General features: G+C 49.5%; 1 protein-coding gene across 1 annotated transcript; it reads right to left on the bottom strand.

Annotated features, from left to right (window-relative positions):
- Positions 1-255: 255 nt before the first annotated feature.
- LOC136767560 (pleckstrin homology domain-containing family O member 1) lies at positions 256-24,989 on the bottom strand. Its single transcript, XM_066721430.1, has 6 exons — positions 24,591-24,989; positions 23,744-23,890; positions 12,595-12,735; positions 10,396-10,500; positions 7,967-8,068; positions 256-7,756 (listed from the first exon to the last, which is right to left on the bottom strand). The coding sequence occupies exons 1-6, from the start codon at positions 24,615-24,617 to the stop codon at positions 7,064-7,066; spliced, it is 1,215 nt and encodes a 404-aa protein (XP_066577527.1). The 5' UTR covers positions 24,618-24,989; the 3' UTR covers positions 256-7,063.

Below are 24,989 nucleotides of genomic sequence, written 5' to 3'. Positions count from 1 at the left end.
TTGGAGTTCAGCTCAGGATACCAGGCTGCAGTTGTTCAGGTTGTGTTGCTGAATTCCTCGTTTTGTGTGTCGGTGTTTTTCTTCCCCGCGCCAGCGTATGCCAAATTCGTGCGGTCCGAATCACGCCAGGACTCGACGCACACGTTTGTGACTATTGCGATTCCCTCGCCTCACGGTCCCGACTTTCATGTTTTGGGGCCGGATCGGAGAGGCGAAGGAGAAGAGAGAAAGGAAGCCAACCACACAGAGAAGAGCTTGTATAAATTAATTCTTTATTTCGTTTTGCCTTGTTCATCTTCGCGTACATGAAAGGAAAATCCGTGCTAAAAATACTGTAAACCATGGTTTCTCCTTTGCATGCTCTGAAAAAGCAGCACAGCAGATCGAACAACACTAAACGGAGTCTTTTCATCACACACCAGCAGACAGGAAGGTTTATTTGCATTTCGTCTTTTCAATTTTTTTTTTTTTAACCCCCCACACCCGCCATGAACAATCAAGTTATGCAAAACATCACACAGACTTTTTTTTTAAACTTGCACGGACACCCACTGTCGCCAGGGTTTTACGGTAGTGACTGGCTGACCAAATTTAATCCGTATATCCCTTTGCAAGCTGCAGGACGACAAAAGACACGCTGACGACACACAGCCACGCAACGGCCGCAAAGAGAGCCACTCGAACCAAAAAGACAACAACAGTTAAGACTTGGAAGAAACACACACCACTTACTCGATACGTCTTAAAACGTTTCAGCTAAGTAAAGACCTGGGGCCAGCTTTTAAGTATTTAGGCGAGTCGGTACTTTTTTGTTGTTTGTTTGGGTTTCTGACCTGCGTCTTTTCCAAATTGGTGGGTTGCAATCTTTTGATTTACTCCAGGTCTTCAAAGCAGGTGGGAGAGAGAGACAACTATCTTATCAAGAGGGAAGACTGGTGAGACACATATACATCTTTGAAGCTTTGAAAGCCAACACTGGTTGCATAATACGTCATAAAACTGTAACTACCACATCCCCAGACTCCCTTGTTTGGATCTTGTTGCTTTTTGTTCTGGCTTTGTGCCGGTAAATCAAGCACGTTGATCTGCTTTAGCTCGGGATATTTCTGTAGGCGTCTTGCCCAATTTCTGGACCCCCTAACAGAACGAATCGCAGCTTTAAAATATCAGCTCAGATCTCGGTCTTCCTAAGAAATGCGATCTGCCAGCAGCCGACGTTCAGCTGGGAAAGAAAAGGTCGGCGCGGCTGGTTGGGTTAAGGTTTAGTCTGGTCGACTTCAAAGGGTGACTGGCACCTCTGTAAAAGTGTGGCTATTATTAAGCCAGGAAACAAATGTGCAGATAAAAAAATAACCATTTTATTTTGCAACAAGATATTAATAGATTGCGATTAAAGTTTAATTCGTCCCGGCTAGGTAAGAAGATCACAGTGCTTCGGGATGCAGCGAAAGTAGACGTCGAACGGTATCTCTCTTCAGAGCCGGTGCGTGTCAGACAGCCAGGGATTTGAGCCGGGACACCAGCCCTAAGCCAGTTAGCATCAGCTCGAAAGCAATGCCGTTGGGATGCACATGCATAAAAGCAGCCACAGGTTATTTCTAGAGTACGATAACCTCCCTGAAACCCACAAATCACAGCCTAGTCGTCTATAAACCTGGATTATTTTATTTATTCGCGTATATATGCAGGCTTTTTTTTTCCCAAGATAATGGGACATCCTGCAGAAGCTCGCACACGAACCATGTGGGATTAGTTACTTTACTGCTCATATACCGAGCCGAACGGCGACATCTGGAGTGAGAGATTCTGCAGGGTCTGAAAAGCAGATCCCGATCGCGTCCACAAAATATTCCCCGTGTGTTTTAAAGCACACCAGTAGTCGAAATGAACCACAGGGGTAAAATGATCAATCCCGCACTGCCAGTGACTCTCAATGCACTAAGTGTCTTCAATGAGACAGTCATGAGTATGAGGTCAGGCATTAGGCGATACTGCCTCCCCGTCTGCGGAAAAAATCGAGTCGTGTTACACTCGGGTGTGACAATATTCTGGCGGATACGCGCTCGTGTCAAAGATTGTGGTGCCGTACAGTCTAGGAGACTAGGAGCTTTTGTTCCGGCGACTTCTCCGTCAGGATAATTCTTGACTAAATGGGACTAATCTAATCAGTGGTTCGTACAGATATCCCTCAAGTGCATCTGGGCAGAATTCCTCAGGGAAACTGTCAAAATTCGACGAGGCAAAAGCACGAATAAAAGCGGTTGACTATGTAGCAAAACGACACCCAGAGAGGGAAAAATACCAATATCAAGACTGGAATCGACACTGGCCATTGCAATTTTAACCCTTTGATCATATTAACTACAGGTGCCCTTTAAAGACGACCTTAAAAGCATCCCCCGCTTCTCTTTTGGTCATGAAGTGCTTTCAACTCACTTGTCTTGTCTCCAGTAATGGAATTTACCAAATACTTAATCGAAGTAGATTTGTTTTTAATTTAATTTGATCCTGTAATGGAGCAATCGACCCTGAATATCCAGTCTTTGATTTCTGTGCTGTCAGATCGTGTGGATGGGGGATGGGTATCACTTTGAACAACCCACAGCTTGAATTTCAATCATCAAACGCCAGATCCTGAGGTGCCAGGCGGGAATACCAAATTCAGAGATGAGTAGTTCAGGATTATCACTCTTCTCTGCCCAAATACTTAACGGCAAACACGGGGTGCAGCAAGGATGCTCAAGGACATTCACTGATCGAGAGAGGCTCTTGGTAAGAGAATTTCAGTTTGAAAAACACCCTCAAAGCGACGACTCTGCCCGAGGCTCAGTGTTACAGCGTGAAGAACATCTATTTATTTTATACTTCTTCTTAGGGTGGAGATGGCCAAAGGGTGGACAAGGTTATCTGACAATCTCAAAGTCAAGTCTTTTCCGTCATGTTTCTAGAAAAATCTGATGCTGAAACCGATTTTCTACGGTTGCTCATTCGGGCCATCCTTAAAAAAAAAAGTCAAATGTGCGTAACGTCTTGGACACAAGGTCATGTATGTCTGGAGTAATGATGTTGTTCTCCCTAATGGTTTGGACATTCACTGACACCTTATACATTCCTAGGGTGCTTTGGGAGCTGGTCAGTGACCAACTCCAGGAACAGACAGTTGCCGACATTTGTTTTAGGCGGAAATCAGGGCGTTGATCCACTCGACAGAATCAAAACGCAGTGCATACAATCAGCCGTGAAAATACTGTGGAGTGAAGTCACTTCCAGCACCTTTATCAACCAAGGCAATATATGGTTGTTCTGTGTGGGTAGCAAGACTTCAACAAATGTGTGAATTGTTTGCAAATATATACACTTACAAAGCTTCCAGACGGAGTAAATCAAATCACAAACCACCTCGTGTGTCAACAAAACACATGCTTTCTAGTTTGTCGAATCACTGAATGAAAGTCAACGGGGGGGTGTCTTTTCACAGCACTTTTATTCACATTAAATTCTAAATCAGCATAAATCAACCATGTGACCAATTCATTTCGAGAAGCGGGTGCAGCACCCGACCCAGACCCGCTTCAGGTTGGATGAAACGCTTTTCTCCTTTTACCCGGCATGGGGTAAAGCACCAACTCGGATCCCGTACCTCGTTTCGACATGCCAGAACGGCCGTCGGTAACTGGTGCCTTTGTGTTCCTCAAAGAGGTTCCGAACGGCCCGGTCTGAAACCCAAGCTCTTTTAAGGCTTTAAGTTACGTCTTGAGACAAACACTGCGTGAGTGAGGTCACGCACTTGACAACTGTGTTCAAAGCAAAGTAATACAAAATGAAGATAACTCAACAGATTCTAAAAGGAAGACTTGTTGGAAAGAAAAATGGAAGAAAAAAATAAATAACTCCGAAACCCTCAGCCAAAACATTTCTCCGAAGGACCAAGCTGCAGACGGGCAGGGACTTTTTCGGAAATGCAGCTCCTGGCAAATACAACTCCTTTTGCCAGTTTTTGAGCGCAAGGATTCAGTTGAGGGGTTTATAGGCCTTGGCAAATCCCATCACGGAAGCGGACATGGAAACGCACCGTTAAAAACTTCGAAATAGATAATTTTGAAATAACAGTACTTCTTTTTAGTTAAAAGGGGTGTTTTCCATTTAGTGATTGCCATGAAACGTAACGAGAGTCTGTCTCTATACGAAGCAAGGGCCGTGACTTGAGTGGGTTTAGCCCTGAGAAGAGGATTTTGGCTGAAGGCGCTGTGATCATAAGCCAGGGTTTCCCAATCTTACCCATGACTAATTGGTACTGATTGACTTCAATTAAGATGCTAATGATGTAAAAGCCGAGCGCTGGGCAGCAGTGGGAAGCAGAGGATGCTGGGATTCCAATGAGGTGAGGATGGGAACGCCCTGATGCAATCAGTGCAAGATGAGTAACATCCAGACAGTGCGTTACATTTACTAAATATAAATCGGTACTGCCCCTCATCTTTGGCATAACTGTCGGCACTACCCCATTCAGAGAGCTACACTGAAATGATACGTGATCACATCGGGACCAAGGGATGGAGACCGCGGGGGTCTCTGAATGCAATTTGAAAACATAATCCCTTCTGGCACGAGATTGCCAGGGAAGCTCTCACATTCACAAAGACTGCGGGTCATTCAAGCAGCCCAAATGTTAGAAAAACAAATAAAAATGATCATTACAATACAATAATTATTATAATCAGATAAAAAAAACCACGATAACAAAGTGTCATTTTCAAAAGCAGAAAACAAATAATTGAAATCAGTCTCAAGATTGCCACAGCTTTTGTTCCAAAGGGGGCTGCTTAAGGCCAGACCAGAGACATACTACGAGTAAAGTAAACGTATTATGGCCTACTTACGTATCTGTGTGGATGAGGTTGGTTTTTTTAACAGTGGTACCTATTTAGAAACATTTGTTTTCAGTCCAGATGCTGTGCATATTTTATTCACTCTCTCATCAATGCAGTTTTCTGGTACAACTGTTTGAATGTGCAACTGACAGCCTCCAAAACTCATTACGGGAAACCTTTAAGTGCAATGGAAGGAAGCAGCGAGGAAGTAAAATGACCTGATACGTGGAGAGGTGTGGGGGAGGGGAACAGCCCACCCTCGGGAAATATTAATCAAATGTATATTCCTTAGAGTTTGCAACACTGTGTTTGACAATAGTAACAAGCCCACGGGAATTCTACTCGCTAATTTCCCTGATGACTTCTTGACAATTAAGTGTGAGATCACGCTCATGTAATGACCCGGTCTGTCAGTGTTGGCTCTGGTTAATAACCTCCAAATTAACCCGCCTGGAGGCTTTAGGAATTCCAAGTTTAATGGAGTCGTACCTTATGTGTCGACTGTGTTACAGTGACATACTGTAAGAGGGAGAATCTGACCCCTCTGAAGACCAACACTGTGATCCAGTCAGACTTCAGTGTCATTTTCCATGACTGCCAACAAAAAAAAAAACCAAAAAACATAAAAATAAGTGGATAACAAAGGATTTCCCTTAAGAAAAACAAAAAAATGAAGATCGAAACAGTTCACAGCTACCACAGTCTGTTGTCGTCACTTTGTTTGTCGTACTCTTGTGCTAAAACTCTGCGATTCACGTGACGTCTGCATCCTTCCTCTCCGTTCCCCGTGACTTTGTTCCAAAACAGGTTCCCGTGCGCTCCCAAAAGGGCCAACAATTTGAACCAACAGTAAAAATAATAATAATAAAAAACAATAACACAATAATAACACTGCTTTCGTAAATGCGGAGAGACAAAACCAGCGCAATCCGAGGTCCCCCCCGCCGGTTTAGTGCAAAATCATGACTACGGACAGGAAAATGAGAGAAGATGTGCAGGCGAGAAATAGCGTATCGCTCCGCGTTGATCGTCTAGCCCTTGTTGTTGTTTTTTGTACGCTTACAATTTTTTGGCATGTGCAGGTAAAGATTACAGTAGTTCTGTACCGGGGGCACAAGGTTGCGGGCCTCACGTACGCCATACGTGCTCGCCTCGCCGGTCGGTGCCCTTTTCCGGGGGACGCTCGGTTCCGTAACACCACGAGAGACAGAAGATCTTTGTTGGAAACGGTACTAGATTCAGCAAGCGGGGTGGTGTCGAGGTCTAGTTCTAGAGCGTTCTCCAAAAGTGCTACGACACGGTCCAAGCCCCCGACTCTGAAATCCCGCCCTCCCAAAGAAGTGGTTTAATCCATACGGACGTACTGCTTGAAATCTCCGACTGTACCCAGCTTTCGTGCGGTTTCAGTATAAAATAATACAAATAATTAAAAAAAAAGATAAACGTACCGTTTGTGAGTGTGTCTAGATTGTACGGCGTGTCTGATTTCCACATAAATACAAATGAATGGGAACATGACAGACTGGTTTGCCTTATAATTGCACGTTCTGGCATCGCAGTATCAGAGGATTTACTCGAAGGAGGCAGAGGGGGAAGGAGTCTAGTTTCATAAGGTCACTGTCTGCTTTACAGTCGGGAACCCAATGGTTGTTGATTCGCAAACCGCGTTCTATTGACCCAAGCAAAGCTTAAATGGTTCTAAAAGAAGCGTCATCAAATTCGGTGGCAGAAATCTGATTTTCTTTTCAGGGGTCACGTGGCTCAGATTTATTTAGGTTTCTAACTCCGGGCTGAGGGAAACACTGCGTGCTCCGGTGCCAGAAGGCGCATTCGACTGAGATTTGAACGCCACATGAAACCCAACGCTAGCCCCAACCAATCTAGAACCCTCTGGAACCCTCAGCGGGCGGAATCCCTACTCTGCCTTCCGAAAACACAAACGGGGAAAAAAGACATTCTGATCCGGCTGAAGCTGCCCGGGAGACGCTGTAGAGTACAGTACAGTGTAGCGATCGGGAAGCAGGGATTAGAGGAGGAGGGAGCTTTACTTTGCACGCCTCATCATAGCAGAGAAGGGATGGGTGGCAGGGGGCGAAGGAGGAAATGGTGCCACCCTCCCTGACAGTATTGTCACTGCAATATGTTTGTCAATTATTTCCGGTTCTGACGTAATTCTGTCCCTCCCCCGGGCCTCACATCATGCTTTTCCGGTGGTGAGTCTGCTGGGGGCTCTTTAGCTTGCCCTGCGAGGGCGACAGGGGTGCGGAGGGGCTCAGGTCCATCTGCTGGTACAGCGCCCGCAGTTCTTTCACCTCCTCCAGTACCTCCCGGGCCTGGCCCCAGGTGGAGGCCGCCTCCTGCAGCAGCCGCTCCGCCTCGGCCCGGCTGCCCCCTGAGTCCTTGCCCTTGGCAGGCGGCGAGTCCTTGCCCTTGCGCTCGCGGCCCTTGACCTCGGCCAGCAGCTCCTGAGTCCTCTCCAGTCTCTGGGCGATCAGGTCCTGCAGCTGGTGGAGGGGCGGCGTGGTGGCCGGTGAGGCAGGACAGGCCCACTTGGCACGGGACTCCGAGCCAGACAGGATCTCCTCCAGCGAGGCGCAGCGGCTCTTCTCGGCCGGGCACAGTCTCTTGGCCACCTGCGGCGTGCGGGCGCCCTGGGCCTCGCCCGTCCGCTCCCAGCTGATCTCGCTCTTGCGGGGCAGGCTCTCTGACTTGCCCTCGCCTGCCCCGCCCGGCCCGGGGGGCTTGGAGCTGCTGCTTGGGGGCGCCGGTTTGTCCAGGTCCACCCGGTAGCCCTTCTCACACGCGGCCTGCGGCTCCGGCGACGAGGCATCCTCCTCCTGGATGAGGTCGAGGGTCAGCATGCCGTCCGAGGTGGAGGTGGATGCCTGCGGGCAGAACGAGGGATTAGGTAACAGAGGGGCAGGGGCAGCCCTGGTGTTGGAGAACCACAGTTCCTTCCCTCCTAACTTCCAGGTCTCCACACCGGGATCGTGAAAGAGGACAGAAGCAACCGAGGACAGTCCCCCCCAAGGCTGTGGCTCCCCAGGACCAGAGTGACAGATTCTGGGTGTCTGTTTCTCTGGTCAGTAACGTACCACAGCCATGAGGTGTCCGCGCGTGGGCAGCCGGCGGTTGTGCGGGATCTTGGCGCGGTCCCGGGTGGGGTGGGCCAGGAAGCTCTCTTCCTCTACTGTGACCTGCGGGGCGAGAGGAACACAGACACACGTGAGAGAGGTGGATCGGTTGAACATGTCTCCAGCACCGGACAGCTTAGCCCAACTGGCCGGCATTATTGATCAGCTTATGCTCTCTGATTGACACTGGTGGTCGTGACAATGGGCCCCTGACACAAGGTTGACACAGTCTCACAAACACACGCACACACAAGTCTCAGACACGCACTCTTGCACACACGCAGAGGCGCACACTAGTCTTGGACACACACTCTCGCACACATGCAGACAAGTCACGCACACTCCCGCACACAACTCTCACACACCCTCTCGCATACACACACTCACTCTCGCACACAAACAGACCCTGGGCTGATTGATCCACAGAGGAATAAGGCCGCCTCTCTCTGCACAGCATCCCAATGATCCGCTGCTGTGATCAATGAGCTTCCTGTCAGTGCAAGAGTGACGGTCCTTCACAAACATCGCGCTCCCTGCGCAGGTCCTGGTGTGGAACTCTGATGTCACACACATATAATGTATATAGAGATACACATTGCTGCTTGGTTCCCAGCATTTAGTTTTCCCAGCTTCAGCTGCACAAACACATGTTTTGGCGGGGGAAACATCTGAATTTGGGGGATGGAAAGCTAAATAAATATAAAAATAACAACCCGAGACAAACTGGCCTGTGATTGGGAAGCACGGATTGTGGAACACCTGGGAGTCGCCAGGGGGTTTTGTTGGGAAAGACAAACATTTTTTTTGTTCTTCTATTCAAAGCATGTGGCTTGACCCGGCCCGATCGCTGGATTTCAATGACGGGGGGGGGGGGGGGTTGATGGTATGTAATTAAAAAGAAAAAAACTAGTGGCTTGGCTGTGGAATTGACCTATACACCCCCGTTTTCTCACACAAAGCCTTTGTTTGTATGTTTGCATTAGTATCGTTGGAGAGTAGTAGTTATTAAATGACATTTCAGGCTGAGAAGGCAGACATTCAGACCCAAATGTCGGCCGCTCCGAAACAGTTTAAAAAATACAAAAAAAAAACCTGAATACCCCTGTCATGCCAGTCAATTAAAGTTCTTCAGTCTCTCAAAATAAAATCTGGCCTCACAGTGACTTGGAAAGCTTTTTATTTGTGTTTTCAGGGGTGAAGACATTTGTTCAAAGGCATATCGCTCATATTAACCCCTTTGAAAGGATTGGGGGAAGTGAATTTGGCAGGATGGTGGCCCTGTAGGGACAGATTTGACCAAAACACTGGCGTTGACTGTGGCCCGGGCGCACACTGCCAGCGAGGGAGTGAATGGGGAAGTGAGTCATCCATCCCCGTCTTTCTGCAGTTTTCTTAGTCATAGGATATATTACAAGGACGGCCGAGCTGAAGTGGCTCATATGAAAGAAAGAGAGAGGGGAGAGAGAAAGAGGAAAAAAAGAGGGGCAGAAGGGGGAAACTGGGAGACAGGGAAGGGGGGGAAAGGAGAGGGAGACTGAAAGGTAAAGAGAAGGAGAGGGAAAGAGGTATAGGGAAAGGGAAAGAGGGGGAAAGAAGGGAAAGAGGGAAAACAAATGGAAAGAGGGGGAAAGAGAGAGGGGAAAGAAAGGGAGAGAGAAATGGGGAAAGGCAGAAAGAGAAAGGGAAAAAGGGGGGGAAGAGGGGGAAAGTGAGGGAGACAGGGAAAGAGAGAGTTGGAAAGGAGAGGGAGACAAAGGGAAAGAGAAGGACAGGGAAAGGGGGGGAAGGAGGGAAAGAGTAGAAAGGAAATGGGGGTAATGGAAAGAGAGGGAGCGGGAAAGAGGGACAGAGAAAGGGAAAGAGGGGGGAGAGAGGGGGGGAAGTGAGGGAGACAAAGGGAAAGAGGGAGAGAGAGAGTCTTTGCTGGTCTGGAGGGCATCTCGGTTTGGAGCTGGACGTTCGAGTCATCCCAGCTGGTAAATGACAAATCCAAATCAAGACACAGGTGACCTTTAACTGCGACACGAGTTCAGGGATGGGTCTTATGAAGCTTAGATTAGATTTGATTCTGTTTTATTCGTTTTTCCCCTCGCCTGGCCGCTCTGGATTTCAGCGCCCGGAGTGAATTCTGTGCGCGGTGCACCGATCGAACACGGCACATAGCATCACAGCGCACATCAGGAGTCCTATCTACACAGACTGGGAGCCGAAACTGGGGGGATAAGACACTATCCGTGGGTGCGAAGGGGCCGGTTTTACCAGCTGACGGGAGTTTACAGTCCAGATTTCAGCTGATCCGTCATATTGACGAGTTGAGCTTCTCTCCCGAGTTCAATTAGGAAACTGATCCACGCACGATGCTTAGCAGTGAGGAAGAGGGGGGCGTTTACCTCGTCGAGGATGCGGTTCTTGGCTCTCGTTATCGCTCCGTTCAAAGCATTGATCCACGACTCCTTCTCCTCGGGACTGACTGCCAAGAACACCAGATTAGGGACCTGGAGGAAAGGATAAAAGCAGAGAGAGAGAGAGGGAGAGAGAGAGAAATTAGTTTGTAAAGTATCAGGAAGGCAACGAGATCCCTTTGTCCACCACAAAACATGCGGTTAAAGTACACCTGAACCCACAGCCCACACACACTGTCGCGTTTCCCTGGGACTGTTGCGTCGTCCGATTTGAACTCTCCTCGACCGAGTCTCCGGTAAGATGATGGGCCTGGTTGTTTCCGCACGAGGGTTTCATACAAAACACTTTCAGATATCGATTCAGGCGTCGGTCCGCCCACACCGCAGCGTCGGGGATTTCTCTGTGGCTGCCGGGAAGCCCTGAGAACCGGCAGAAAAACAACAAAACGCAACCTCAAAAAACACAACTGATCTGCAGGACGAGAACTGCGGGGACGAGAGCCCGAGGGGTTTCGTCTGCACGGAGATCAAATAAAAACAGGCGCTCCGGCCATTCCCACCGCGACACCGAAACCGTCTGGCGCCAGGAAGAGTGAAAAAAAAAAAGTGCGGGAAATAAATCAATTAAGATCGACTCATTGAGAATCGAGCGGCGGGGGAATGGAGGCGATCGTTTAGGCGGGATTATCTTGAGTGGGCGCTAAAATTGATTGAGTGGCGGGCATTTATCTCTGTAATGAAGAACCTGTTTCATAGAAGAAAAAAATAGAGAGAACTGTGATTTGCCTCCTCTCCGCCGGTGATGTTTTCAGGACGTCCTGGGAAGGTGTTAAGGGAGATTGAACCACGCTGATCACGGAGATGGCAGCTAGTGACGGGCAGGAATGGGCGAGGGCATCCCCGTCGATTCTAATTGCAAAGGGGGAGGGGGGAGAGGGAGGGCGCGGATGGAGGCGTCTTATGGGGCACTGGGGGGCAGAGAGGGGAGAGAGAATGACTCGGAGGCAGTCAGACACTCGAGGGAACTCAAAATCCTCAGTCCTTGGCACAAATAACTTTCCGTAATGATTTGGCACCCCCAGTTCTGCCAACCACACCCCTCCTAGCCACCCTGCCTCTGTGCCCATCTCTATGCACTGCTGGCACCTGCCTAGACTGGTGGGAGAGAAGAAGTAATTGAAAGTGCTTGTTGCTGAGCGTATCTAAATAAATTATCTTCCCACCCACACACGCACACACACTCACACTCTCCTGGAGCTTAGTGGGTTTGTTTGTGTTTCTGCTGGTCTTCAAACGTGCCTTATTATGCGAGGGGCTGTTTTGCATATTCAAATTCCCGAGCCAGCAGGGTCGGTTACATGACATCACCACGGAGGCCCACGACTCAGCGGGGCACCGATCCCCACAACAAGAAAGTCCACTGCGGCAGAGTTAGAGAGCGGCCGCCATTCCTTAACGCCTGCGGTAGACTGAGAAACCCGAACCGAGCCGCCACACGCCAAAGGTTTTCCCAGTGGGGGGCGAGAGCAGAGTTGCACAAAAGAAGATTAGAAACTCGCAGACGTGTGTGTGTATGTGTGTGTGTGTCTGTTGGCGCGGGACTCGATGTTCTCATGAACGGATATAGCGTCTCTGCGATTAGCCGCATCAGATTTAATTACCCAGGAGGGGATAATGGCGGGCACAGGGGGTCAGGGGCAGTGCTACCTCCTGCTTAACTCTCACCCTTGGAAAACACACAGATAGACACAGACAGACACTCACACACACTCACACACTCACACACACACACACACACACACACACACACACACACACACACACACACACACACACACACACACACACACACACCCTCTCGATTCCCTCCACAACACCTTGAACTTTGGGTCAAATTCACTGCTTTACTCAGCGGTGGAAAGTAATTGTTTGTGTGTAAAAGCAGAGTGAATCAGACAATCAGAGACTGATATTTCCTGGTTCTGCATGTCTCTCTCTCTCTAATTATTATTGTGAGGACAGCAATGCATTGTGGGGCTTCCTGGGCATCTCGGGAGGGTTGCACGGTTGCAGGGATGGGCGACAGCTGGGAATGCATCTCTGTCCGTCACCACAGCACCCTAAGGCCCGTCCAGCCCCAGACCCCCGCTCTGACTCTAGTGCCCCCTGGCGGGCCGCCCCACTCACCGTGTTCCCAGGCTGCCGGGACCTCAGCAGGGTGAACTTGCTGTGGTTCTTCTTGCTGCGGCTCTTGGACTTGCGCAGCTCCTCCGATTTCTCGTAGTCCGACAGGTCGAACACTTCCTGCATCTTCTTCTCGTCCTTCACCTGAGAAACAAATACCAGGGTTAGTTCAGAAGCTCCCGTTAGTCTCTGGCGCCAAGGCCTCCAAACACCAAAAGAGGAGGAGCTCGTGCCGTAATTAATGGGAGACGGGATTAGACGGGCCAGTTTACCTAGAACAGACACACATATATATATATATTTTCATGTGGATTATGCCCCAAGGATCTGACAAATTGGCTATCGGGCGCACGAAGACTTAAGCAGTGCCACTAAACCTCTTAATGTCATTATGTGCTCCTGCCGTGGCATCTGGGCACTGCCATCCTACAGCAGCCTGACTTCTTGGCCTACTTCTCAATCTGGTACCCTGCAGGAAACAAGGGGGTGAGGGGATTTGCTCAGCCACGGAGGAAGCTGCTGATTTCTTACAGCATCCTGGTACTGCACCGCTGTATGGTTACGACCGCCCGCAAACACAGACTCGGATGGAGGTGGGGACGGAGATTGCACCCACGAGCAAAGCTTTACAACCACAGCAATTCCCATACATTCCAGTTTAGCGTCTCGGCTTCTAGGAAGTGTTTTTTCGCGAAAATAACGGAACAAACAAACAAGCGTACCAAAACAAATCAAGGGGTTTGGTTTGGACTCAAGGACAGTTTCTGTACTTCTGATAGAGCAGGAACTCCCCAACTACAACCTCCTCTACTACCACTGTTGGACCACTATAAACACTGACAGTGCCAAACAGACGATTCCAAATTCCCATCACGTTCGTATCTGTTTGTCTTTAGCAGGGCTGGGGCGGTTCTTTCAACATTAAAGAACAATTAATCAATCAACAATCAATTAACCAATTAACTCATGTTAGATCTTTTTGCTCATTCCGTGCTCAATTTTCTTGCGTTTACTCTGTGACAAAGGTAAGTCGCCATTTTTTAGAAAGAAAGCAAAAGAAAAAGGAACCCTGTATATATAAAATCATAGAATTGGGCCACAGCTATGCTCATATCCTCGCCTGCACTCCACCGCGCTCAGTGGAGACTCCGCTGTCTTTTTGATGGTTAGATGAGCTGGCATTGAACAGAAGGGCTGGGAAAGACCGTTCAGATCATCGCAGCTGGTCCGTCCCCCCCGGCAACTGCTTCCCTCGGTCCTGACAAGCTCCCGACCAGACTCTGTCACATCCTATCACTGCTGCCAGGCCGAGCGCAGAGCCCAGGAGCCGGGGGAGGGGGTGCAGATACTGAACAGACCTCTGCTGTCGCGCCGAGGCCGGCTGCCCGCCCGCTGCCCGCGCCTTCTACGGTAGTGGAACTAGACTATATTTATATATGAAATATTTAATCCACTGCCGGTGATTTACAGCAGGGGTTTCTCAGCTCTAGCTCTGGGGATGCACTAATCCGGCTGCAATTTGTGTGCGTGTGTGTGTGTTTTAACCAGTCGGCACCTATTCATTAATTTTTCCACATCTGGGAATTACTCATCTACCAACAGCAGTCTGGGATTCCTACGCTGTCCAGCTTTCAGAATCGGACAAACTTGAATGGTCCTACTAACCCGCTTTTTGTAAATCTCTAGTGTCTGTTGATTGCTGCTTAAAAAACACACCTTCTAGATAAGTTTGGCTGGTTATGTCGTATACACCGATCAGCCATAACATTATGACCACTTACAGGTGAAGTGAATGACACTGATAATCTCGTTATCATGGCACCTGTCAGTGGGTGGGATATATTAGGCAGCAAGTGAACATTTTGTCCTCAAAGTTGATGTGTTAGAAGCAGGAAAAATGGGCAGCGTAAGGATCTGAGCGACTTTGACACGGGACAAATTGTGATGGGTAGACGACTGGGTCAGAGCATCTCCAAAACTGCAGCTCTTGTGGGGTGTTCCCGGTCTGCAGTGGTCAGTACCTATCAAAAGTGTCCAAGGAAGGAAAAGCGGTGAACCGGCGACAGGGTCATGGGCGGCCAAGGCTCATTGATACGCATGGGGAGCGAAGGCTGGCCCGTGTGTCCGATCCAACAGACGAGCTACTGTAGCTCAAATTGCTGAAAAAGTGAATGCTGGTTCTGATAGAAAGGTGTCAGAACACACAGTGCATCGCAGTTTGTTGCGTATGGGGCTGCGTAGCCGCAGACCAGTCAGGGTGCCCATGCTGACCCCTGTCCACTGCCGAAAGCGCCTACAATGGGCATGTGAGCATCAGAACTGGACCACGGAGCAATGGAAGAAGGTGGCCTGGTCTGATGAATCACAAGTTCAAATTGCCCAGATCTCAATCCAATCGAGCATCTGTGGGATGTGCTGGACAAACAAGTCCGATCCATGGAGGCCCCACCTCGCAACTTACAGGACTTAAAGGATCTGCTGCTAACGTCTTGGTGCCAGATACCACAGCACACCTTCAGAGGTCTAGTGGAGTCCATGCCTCGACGGGTCAGGGCTGTTTTGGCGACAAAAGGGGGATCTACACAATATTAGGCAGGTGGTCATAATGTTATGGCTGATCGATGTATATAAGACATTTAAACTTCTTGGAAGAATGGACAGCTTACATCCACGGTTAGATTTTGCCGGCAGCACTTTTATGTGAAAGACGAGCACGGGGGCATCCAAAATTAATCCCCAGGAGCCGCGACCCTCCTTGCCGACAGCAGCCTTTGCCGATCTGTAGCCCGGTGCCTTGGGGGTGTCTACTGGTCTCTCATGAGGGGCAGCAGCTGTTCTCACATCCTGCCGGCAGCCAATGGGACAGGCGAAGGCCCTCGGGTGGGGGGTGGGGGGAGTGAGCGCGGGAACCAGAGGGAGAGAGAGATGTCACCCGAGAACAGTGTCACCTATGGCCGCCCGGAGAGGGACAATAGCATCTGTGCTAATGCCGTCAAGTCACCGGGAACCCTCGACAAACAGGAAATGACACGGGCGGCCTCTGTGACGTCAACAACAGGCTCTCGGAGATTGCAGATGTTCTTTGTGTCGTACCGACACGTTTGGGCGAGCTGGCCCGTGTAGGGGAGGAAGCCAGGCATTCCGGGAAAGAAGGGATGCCCCCTTTTTAATACCTGAGCAAGAAGTGAGGTCTGCTGTACGTCGTTTTGGGCCCCGGCCGTCACAGGGGCCACAACAGACCAAGTCTTGGAAGAGACAGATTTTACTGTGTGTGTCTGGGTTAGACTCCACTCTTTTTTATCTTCGCTGAAGGTGACACGACCACATAAAAACATCCCGACACTGTGTCACCGCGGTCTGGGTTTGCGTTGCATTGTGGGGATCTATTCAGGGAAGGAGGCCGACACTGGGATCACAATCTCTCCTGTAGAGAAAGCCCCTGACCTGGCATCACACAGGTCTCTGCGTTTGAGGCAAGCGAGAGAACTGCGTGTGTCTGCAGTTGGACCAGCGCTCACGAAGTACCCTGTAATCAAACTGCAGTGTTATTTATAGACGGCCGGGCCTAAAACTGGAAATATTTCATTATCCGCATTTTCTGACGACGGACCGGGAATTATTATTTTCCACGCTGTGCTTTTTTTCTTTTTGTGTATGTGTACGTGTGATTAAACGGTTTTAAACGGAGCTTCTAGACATTCACTACATGGTATAGGCATGCACATCTACAGTGTGTCCCCTGTATAAGAGTGCGTCACATATAAGCACAGTGGAAACTCAAAATGTGAAAGCATCTTCTGCTTTTGGATTAAAAATTGATCTCTGAGAGTACAGGTAGGTAAGAGGAGCAGTAGGTGAGGTCATCATTTTAAATATAGGAATATATAAATACACACACACACACTTTCTCCCACTCAGCTGGAGTTAGAAGCACTTTCTGGCCTGCCTGTGGTCATTCGGGGACAACAAGAGTCGGTGAGCAACAGCCTGAGCAAACAAACACAATGAGAAAATAAAAATAAAACCCCCGCACGCACGACAAAAGGCAATCCCCTTTTCACAGCGGCACGCAAATGGAAGTCAACAAAAAAATAACCACATAAGAAAATGAAAATCTGAAAAGAGCTTTTAGCATTTCAGAAAAAGGGGGGGGTAGATTCTCTCTCTCTCTCTCTCTCTCTCTGTTCCTCACTTTTCTCTCACTTCTCACTCTCTCTCTCTCTCTCTCTCTATCTGTCTGTCTGTCTGTTCCCCTCTCTCTCGCTCTCTCTCTCCTCTCACTTCTCATTCTCTCTCGCTCCGTCCCTCGCACTTCTCACCATCTCTCCCTCTCCCAGTTTCTCTCACTCTCTATTTCTCAGTGCCACACTTCTCTCTCCTTCAGTTTCTCTCACTCTCACGTCTCTCTCTCTCTCTCTGTTTCTCTCACTTCTCCCTCGCTCTCTCTCTCTCTGTTACACTTTTTTTCTCTCTCCCTCTTTGTTTCTCTGTCCCTCTCAGTTTCTCTCACTTCTCTCACTCTCACTCTCACGTCTCTCTCTCTCTCTCTCTCTCTGTTTCTCTCACTTCTCTCTCTCTCGGGCCTGCGAGACCACACGCCGGTCTTTAAATAGCCAGCTGGGGTTTAGCTCAGTCTGTAATGTGCGTCTTTTGCGAGGCATCTGGCTGCAGCCCTGCTCTGCGTGCCAGCACCCTATAGGAGCCGTGCTCCCAGCAGCCACTGCAGCAGCTCCTACTCTGCAACCCTGGAAACCAAACCACACCACCCCACACCGCCCCCAACGATGGGGACCCACTTCTCTCCCTCCGTGGCGGTGGCCGATACCTGACAAACACTGAACCCACAGATCATTCCAGAGTCTGGAAAGAAGGGCTCATTTAATCCAGTTAATTGATTAATTAGACCAATTAAGGAGCCGAGAGCTGGGCTGGAACGAAACCCAGCAGACACTGTGGCCCCCCAGGAATGGAGTCTGACACTCCTGATATCGAGAGTACAACCCTGAGATGAGATCAGACGGATAAAACCAGTAAAGTGTGGCGGCTATGGATTTCCTAATCAAATATAAATCACCCCCCAGTCCCATCCTCTCATGCTTTACTCCACTCCAATCCACCCACTTGCCCCCCCAAGCCAATCTCAATCCCTTTTAAGAAAAACTATTATACAACGCGCCGCAGTCCGTTGATGTTAACTGGAGTGGACAGGATGATAAAAGCAGTAGTTTTTATTCTTTTTTACTCTCCCCATCTCATCCGCAGAGGAAACTTCATTAATCATTTCCAGCCACGATCCTGTTCGGACTCGGATATCGGCGTGAAGCCGGGGACCGTACAGGGCCACAGGAGAAGAGGCTATCGGAGCCAGTCCCTTGAAATTAGGCCCCCCCAAGAACGCCATTGATCTGCCTGCAGTACTCCGAATGCAAACTGCGTAATCGAGAAGGAGCCCTGGGGTTATAAAACTGGGAAAAATTATAGGCAGAAACGTGCTACTGTTTACTCCAGTTTGGCATCTGATGTTGTCAAGTACAAATTATCTCCACCTTAAGGCTGTAAAACTTTATTGGGCTGTGCAGTAAAACGGTTAAGAGGAAGGAAGTGTGTTTTTGTGGAACAGGAAGGGACATCACACTCCTACCCACAGCACTCATTAAAGTAGCCAGAAATTAATCTTCATCTGGGCTCCTGATTGGAGGATTGTGGGTTCAGTCACAGGTGGGGGGCACTGCTGTTGTACCCCTGAGCACAGCACTGTACCCAGAATGCACCAGTACAAACCCAGATGTAAAAACGGGTAGAAAATGATGTGGGGACAGTATCTTTTGGAGGATGACAGAGTAAGTTGGACATTGTTCTCTCCTTGCACACGGGTTACCGACCCTGGTCACGATAAACCGCGAGCGGCTAATTGTCCCCGCCGTTTGAAAACCATCACTTGGACCAATTAACACGAGAGAAATCATCCAACAGCAGCCGCGAGAAGAGTTTGTGGCCGTGAGTCACCTCATCCGGCTCCCCGACCCGCTCTCACAGTCACCTGCTGAAAAAACGTTTCTAGTGGATCGTGCCGAGTGCGGTTGCGTTTATTTAATCGTTTCTGTTTTAAGTGGTAATTGCACTTCAGTATAGCCCTGCACCGGGATGTATTAAACCCTTCATCTGTCGCTAATATATGCATGGTTGGGTTACCTGAGGTGACCGTCTATAAAAGTCAAAACAACAACAACAACTCATCCACTTTGCAACAATCCAATCCAGGCTTATTGCGCTCACCTACAAACCCCGCAGCGTAATCCCCACAACTGCAAACGCACTCACCGAATTGTTTTACACCATCAGCGAGCGGGGATGACCGCAGCTGCTGTCACACCTCTCTCTCTCTCCCGTGATGACAGCGCTGTATGTTTATTTGTTTTTTATGAAGCCGGCCGCGTCTCACAGAAGGAACCGTTGGAGTTTAGCCGGGAACGACACGTACAGTGTGGGGCGAATCGGCCGCCGCTTTCGGAGGGGAGGCGTGCTCCGAGTCACTGTGCCGCCCGGGGGCCCCTCAAAGCGGCACGTTTCATGCCAAAACATCACCTACTGGGGTCTGAAACAATGACGGTTGCCAAGACCTGGTTTTTGATAAAATTAATCAATTAAACAAACACATACCAAGCCACTACAAGCTTGTGTGCATATATAATTATCTTCTATTTATACTTCTTGTTCTTTGAAACCACAGGTGACATCCCTTTGGCTTTGGCCCACTCAGCCTCTTCACATGCCTCAGATACACAGGTCATGTGACTCTCCCCTCTTCCTGTTCGGTCTGAAACGCGCTCTCTGCGGTCGACCCATCACCCTCCTTTGAAGGCAGGGCCCCTTCCACCCGCCCCCTCTGAACTCTGCCTGTCTGCCCGGCCAACTCAGAATGGGCTCCAGATAGGACCTAACAAATACTAATAATAAAGGAGGAGAAAAAGGAAAAGACATCCCGTCCCCTTTTCAACAATCAGCCAGACTTAATTACTCTCATCCCGGCGAGCTTGAAGTGTTTTGGCAAGAGAGAGAGAGAGAGAGAGAGAGAGAGAGAGAGGTGGGGGGGGGGAGACAGGACTGGAGGAGAGAGAGGTAGCGAGAGGTAGAGAGAGGGAGAGATGGGATGGGAGGAGAGAGAGGTAGAGAGAGAGGGAGAGAGACAGAGAAAGAGAGATGGGACAGGAAGAGAGAGAGGGGATGAGAGAGCGGTAGAGAGAGAGAGGGGGAAAAAAAAAAAGCATATGGGACAGTTTGAATGACGGCCGAGTCCTCTCTATCCTGGAACCCACTGCCCGACCGCCATGTTGCAATGTCTCAAAACATGAAGTTGCTCACTCTGAAGAGAACGGTGTGAGCATGTGTATTCCTATTCAGGCTACCCATCATGCACTGCAGCAACACACCCAACACCTCGAAGACAGACTTTCCCCATAGAACCAGGGGCACACCTCGGGCCAGGGCCCATCCAATTCAATCACTGTGGAGTGGGCAGAGGTGGCAGTGGAGAGACAAGGTCTCAGTGTGGTCTCACCAGCGTGGGTCAAACAAAACAAAAAGTTTCCAGAACAATTCCAGGAGCAGCCCGCGTCCGTCATACAGAGGAAACTACACCGCCACGGCCAGGGTGAACATTTCTGTCTTAACCACACTGTTATTGCTGACAACCATACGCCATCACAGGCTAACAGGAACTGAGACAAAGCCACTGTTAATATCTATGCAACACCAGCCCTGAAGCCTTCCTTATTTGGAAGAGAAACCTTCATGTTATGAAAAAAAATAAAAAAAGGAACCATCCTCCTACTCCCCCCACGTCATTTCATCACAGTCTGAGGAAACCACCGACTTCAACTTGATCAGACCAGATCTTTTGCCTTTGAGCTCTCCTTGGTGGCAGAAGGTACAGGCAATCTGAGTGACCACCCAAACGCAAGACCCCACACCCACACGGAGTCCCTAATGTTCTCCGTTTGTCCCGCACCTGTCGTAGGTCCCTCTCTGGAACCGCGCAGATCGAGCGCATGCAGATATACTGTTCATTTGTTCAATGTTTTCAGAAGCGATACACTAAAAGCAACCCTTATCAGAAACCATCTGGGAAAGACAACAACGGCAGATAAGCGAACAAAAGGTGCTCTGATGGATTGAGGAGATGGATTTCCACTCGACGAGACCACAAACACGACGATGCCGTGCAGTCTGTGCGCCCCGTTTCCTCCCTCTCAGTCAAACAAACAATCGGGGCATCTCAACGGGTCAGCGGCGAGGCCGAACCCATTCCCGGAGACCCGCAATCCTTCAGGGTTCAATGGTCTCAGTCACTGAATACCTCGAACGCATTATAGTGGCGGTGCTTTTGTGGACATCAATGATGCAGTAGTTTTCAAACCGGTCCTGGAGGACCCCCTGTCCTGCTGTTTTTTTCTTCCAACCGAGGTCTTAAATTGCTTAATTGAATCCTTAATTGAACTAACAAAGCAATATACTGTTCAATTAAGCAATTAAGACCTTGGTTGGAACAAAAACAAGCAGGGCAGGGCGTACTCCAGGACTAGTTTGAAAACCACTTTGTTGAGGAATCTGGTGCAAACTACGGCAACAACAAAGGGACAAAACACCAGAGGTTTCAAACAACACACCGTGATATCCGATGAGGGACAGCTATCACAGGATTACGTTCGACTCAAAACAAAACTACAAATCACAACAAACGCAAACCTTCCCGGCGTGAGAAAGGACAGTTGCCGGCTCAGGAGCCTAGCGCTCAGAATAAACTAAATGCAGCTCAAGGTACATGGCAAGGTAAGCAAAGCTAAAAGGGTCAAACGTAAGCCAGGATTGCAACAGCATCATCCGTCTGAGCGCGGAGGAGACGGCGTGACATTGTTCGGCGCAGCGCTCCGGCTAATCGGTGATGCTCGTTTACCAGCAGGCGGGCCGGCATGCTGGGCTTTAGGCGTGTCAGTCACTGCGAGCGCAGAGTGCACAGCTGACATGTAATGACACCGTGCTACCGGCAGCACATGCTGCTTTTCAAAGCTACTGAGGACTAGCTGATCCACAGCCACCCTGGGAGGGTAATCGTCTACTTTGCCTTTTTTTCCCCAGCTCAAGCCATTACTGACCATTTAGACCAGTGGTTCCCAACCCTGGCCCTGGAGGAGCCCCTACCCTGCTGTTTTGTGTTCCAACCGAGCTCTCAATTACTTAATTGAATCCTTAATGTCCTAAATCAGAGCCTTTAATTGATTTTAAACAGTAGGGGTTTAAGTTAAGTATAGAATTGTATAAAGAACTTATTAAAGAACAAACTATTTTATTACACAATTTAAACAGTCAAATCTAAGCAGATTGTTAGTTCAATTAAGGTTCAATTAAGCAATTAAGTGAGGTCGGTTGGAACAAAAACCAGCAGGGTCAATCAATTAAGTCGGCTCAGCATCACACTGTCAAGTCAGTTCCACACATCTGCCCAGAGGATGTCCAACAGAGGAGTACCAGGAAGTGAGTGGGGGAAGGATAGGAGCGTGACACCGCGCTCACAGGTGTAAATATTCGATGTTCTAGATTCACGCAGTCCAAACGAAAGCCCAAACTGGCATCAAAAGCCGTCCCCCTCACCTCCTGCAGTCAGAGAAGCAGGCCTGCGGCTCGGAGTCTTCCATTTAGTCTCCTACATTACAAATATCCACTCGTACATTTCTCGTTTAATACGCCCCAGGACTAATTAAAGCCATTCAAAGATCATTACAACAATGACAAACATCGGGAATGGAGACTAATTACCAGGAAGTCACCCAGAATGCATTTCTCTGGTGCCTCGGTAATCCCGCACAAAGCATCAATCTGCAAAACCCTGTATTGGGATTAGGGCCCCAAGAAGAGAAAAAAAAACACACACAAAGCTACTTTTTATGAACAATTCAAGCTTTGATAAAGAGGCTGCGGGGGAATCCTGGGCTTTCTTAGCGTCACGCCAACAAAGATGACAAATATGGATGAGTCGGGCCTACAGTGAGATCAGACTACACAACCCGCTAAGGGAGAAGTTGTATGTTTTGGCATTTTTATGTATAAATGGCATTAAGTCAGTGGCTTCTAGCAATATGTTCGGCCCACAATCCCTTTCACTGTCCTACTCACTTAAGGACCCTACACGCCATCTCCACAGTATCTAGTTGATCTTTCACCTCCACCTGCACTATAATGTGCTCCTCCTTCCTCGGGGGTCCCTAATTCTAAGTGTGGATCAATAGATAGTGGGACCCCTTCAAGGCTGGGACACAAGAGGAACTCTGCGACTTCGAAATCTCGGTTAAAAACGTAACGATTCAGAGCGGTTTTCAAGTGAGCGCCCTCCTGCGGTGTGGGATCTGTTTTGGGTTATTTTTTCTGTTGTATCTGCCAGTCAAGAGCTTTGAGATACTTGTTTGAGGGTCGCCATATCATTGAAAGCATTACAGTCCAAGAAAACACCCCCGAGCACACCGAATCAAGCTTTTTCTGCCATCGGTCAGTCAATAGCGGTCAGACGGGACAGCGCAGCCACAGTTTAAAGCCACTCACTCAACTCGGGGCGAGGGAGCGAAGTGGACAGTTCGTTTTTTTTCTTCCTCTCCTTTCAGTTCAGGGTCTAAAGCACGGCGCACGGTGTCGAGTGTTAGCATCTGCGGGACTGTAACAATATCTGCTCTGGAGGCTCCCAGGGAGAGAAAAAAAGCAGCACTTTATTTTGCTGCTCGTCACCGACAGAAATAACAGTGAAAACCTTCCGGGGCTCGGCGCCGGGGTGTAAATTGGTCGTGTTGTTAAGCAGCAGGGCAATGAGCTCATGGAAAATGTGATAGGGATCTATTATTACACAGACTAGACAATTCTGCTCACAATTCGGATATTTTGAACGCCAAATAAATAAATGATATACACATATAAACACAACTCCCAACAGATGAACGGCGGCCTGGTGCGAACCGATTGAGGGGAAAGTAGGTGATCCCTCAAGCTGACACCATGCACCCACCCTGGAGCGCGCGGTCGTGACATCTCCTCGCCTGACACACACACACACCCACCCACACCCAGCCCGTGGCGGACGAGCACACAAACACCCAAACGGTGACCTCACCTCTTTCTCGGAGATGTAAAGTTGGTCCCCTTTGAGCACCACGTAGCGGTTCTTCCAGATCTCCCGGAAAATCCCTCTGCCGCAGAACTTGCGGATCCAACCGATCTTCTCGGGCTGGGAAGAGGGCAGGTTGGCATCCTGAGGGCCCTGCAACGAGTGGGATCGCAACAACCACAGGATGACTAGCCACGCCAGCACCAACCCACAGGACAGACAGACAGACACAACAGACCATCACCTCATTGAGATTCAGAGGACACGGCATGAGTGGTGGTGGTGGTGGTGGTGGTTGGTGGGGTGGGGGGGGGGGGGGATCAGCGACTTTTGCAAAGCCCTGCCAGTGCTTTTGTCATGTAGATGCTGTCCAACTCCTCACGCCCGCATATTAACACTATCAGGGGCATCTACAGCACTCCGGGTTGCGCTGTCATATGCAAGCCCCGAGGGATAATAATGAAAAAAATGGATGAATGAATAAATATTCACGATCAACTGGAATCCTGCACACCCTCCCGGCGCCTCATTTTGCATGCACGCCGTCCAAGAGCAAACCCCTGATTTGCAAAATGTGCCCGCATCGAGCAGACACGCAGGATCCGGGGGATGCTGCCGACTAAACGTGCTGCCCGCTGCGCCCCGCACAGGCGCGGACAATGTGTAACAACAACCGCCCCGATCGAGTGGCACAGGATGCGTCCGGCGTGACCAGCCCTCACGCAAACCGGAGCGGATCTGTCGGCGCAGGCAGCTGCCCTCCAACAAAAACAACCAGCCAAACAACACCAGAGATGCATTGCAAATATCACCGAAAAGAAGGGAGGAGAGATCCGTGCATTGAAACGCTCACCCTCTTCGCCGAATTGCTCTTCTTCATTGCGCCTGTGTGTCCGATCCGAGCTGCTGGCGCTGCCGGAGTTCCCTCCCCTGCTCTGCCGGGGCTTTTTTAAGATCCGATGCCTTTAATGAGGACAGGAGGTGAATGGGAGGAGGACAGGGGGTAGGGGAGGGTTGAGGGTGGAGGAGGGGGGGTCTTGTGTGAGCAGAAACACTGTGATCGGGTCCCCCCTCTCTTCACTGTGCTTCCCCTGCCTAGGACTGTGCTTTCCTCCCCGTCCTCTCTCTTTCTCTCTCTCTCTCTCTCTCTCTCTCTCTCTCTCTCTCTCTCTCCTCCTCGCCCAGTGGGTTGTCCTCTGGTTGGCTGAATTGGTAGTCTCTGGTTACACAGCCCGAGCCTATATCAGCGCCT

The sequence above is a fragment of the Amia ocellicauda genome, chromosome 14 (assembly GCF_036373705.1).
Source record: "Amia ocellicauda isolate fAmiCal2 chromosome 14, fAmiCal2.hap1, whole genome shotgun sequence".
Lineage (NCBI taxonomy): Eukaryota > Metazoa > Chordata > Actinopteri > Amiiformes > Amiidae > Amia > Amia ocellicauda.
This window is presented reverse-complemented; position numbering and strand designations above follow the sequence as displayed.

Coding starts and splice junctions, on each gene's coding strand:
- LOC136767560 (XM_066721430.1), bottom strand. CDS start 24,617: ATGAAGAAGAGCAATTCGGCGAAGAGG. Junction 23,891..24,590: donor AGAGCAATTCGGCGAAGAGG/GTGAGCGTTTCA, acceptor CACTCGTTGCAG/GGCCCTCAGGATGCCAACCT. Junction 7,757..7,966: donor GCGGACACCTCATGGCTGTG/GTACGTTACTGA, acceptor TTCTGCCCGCAG/GCATCCACCTCCACCTCGGA.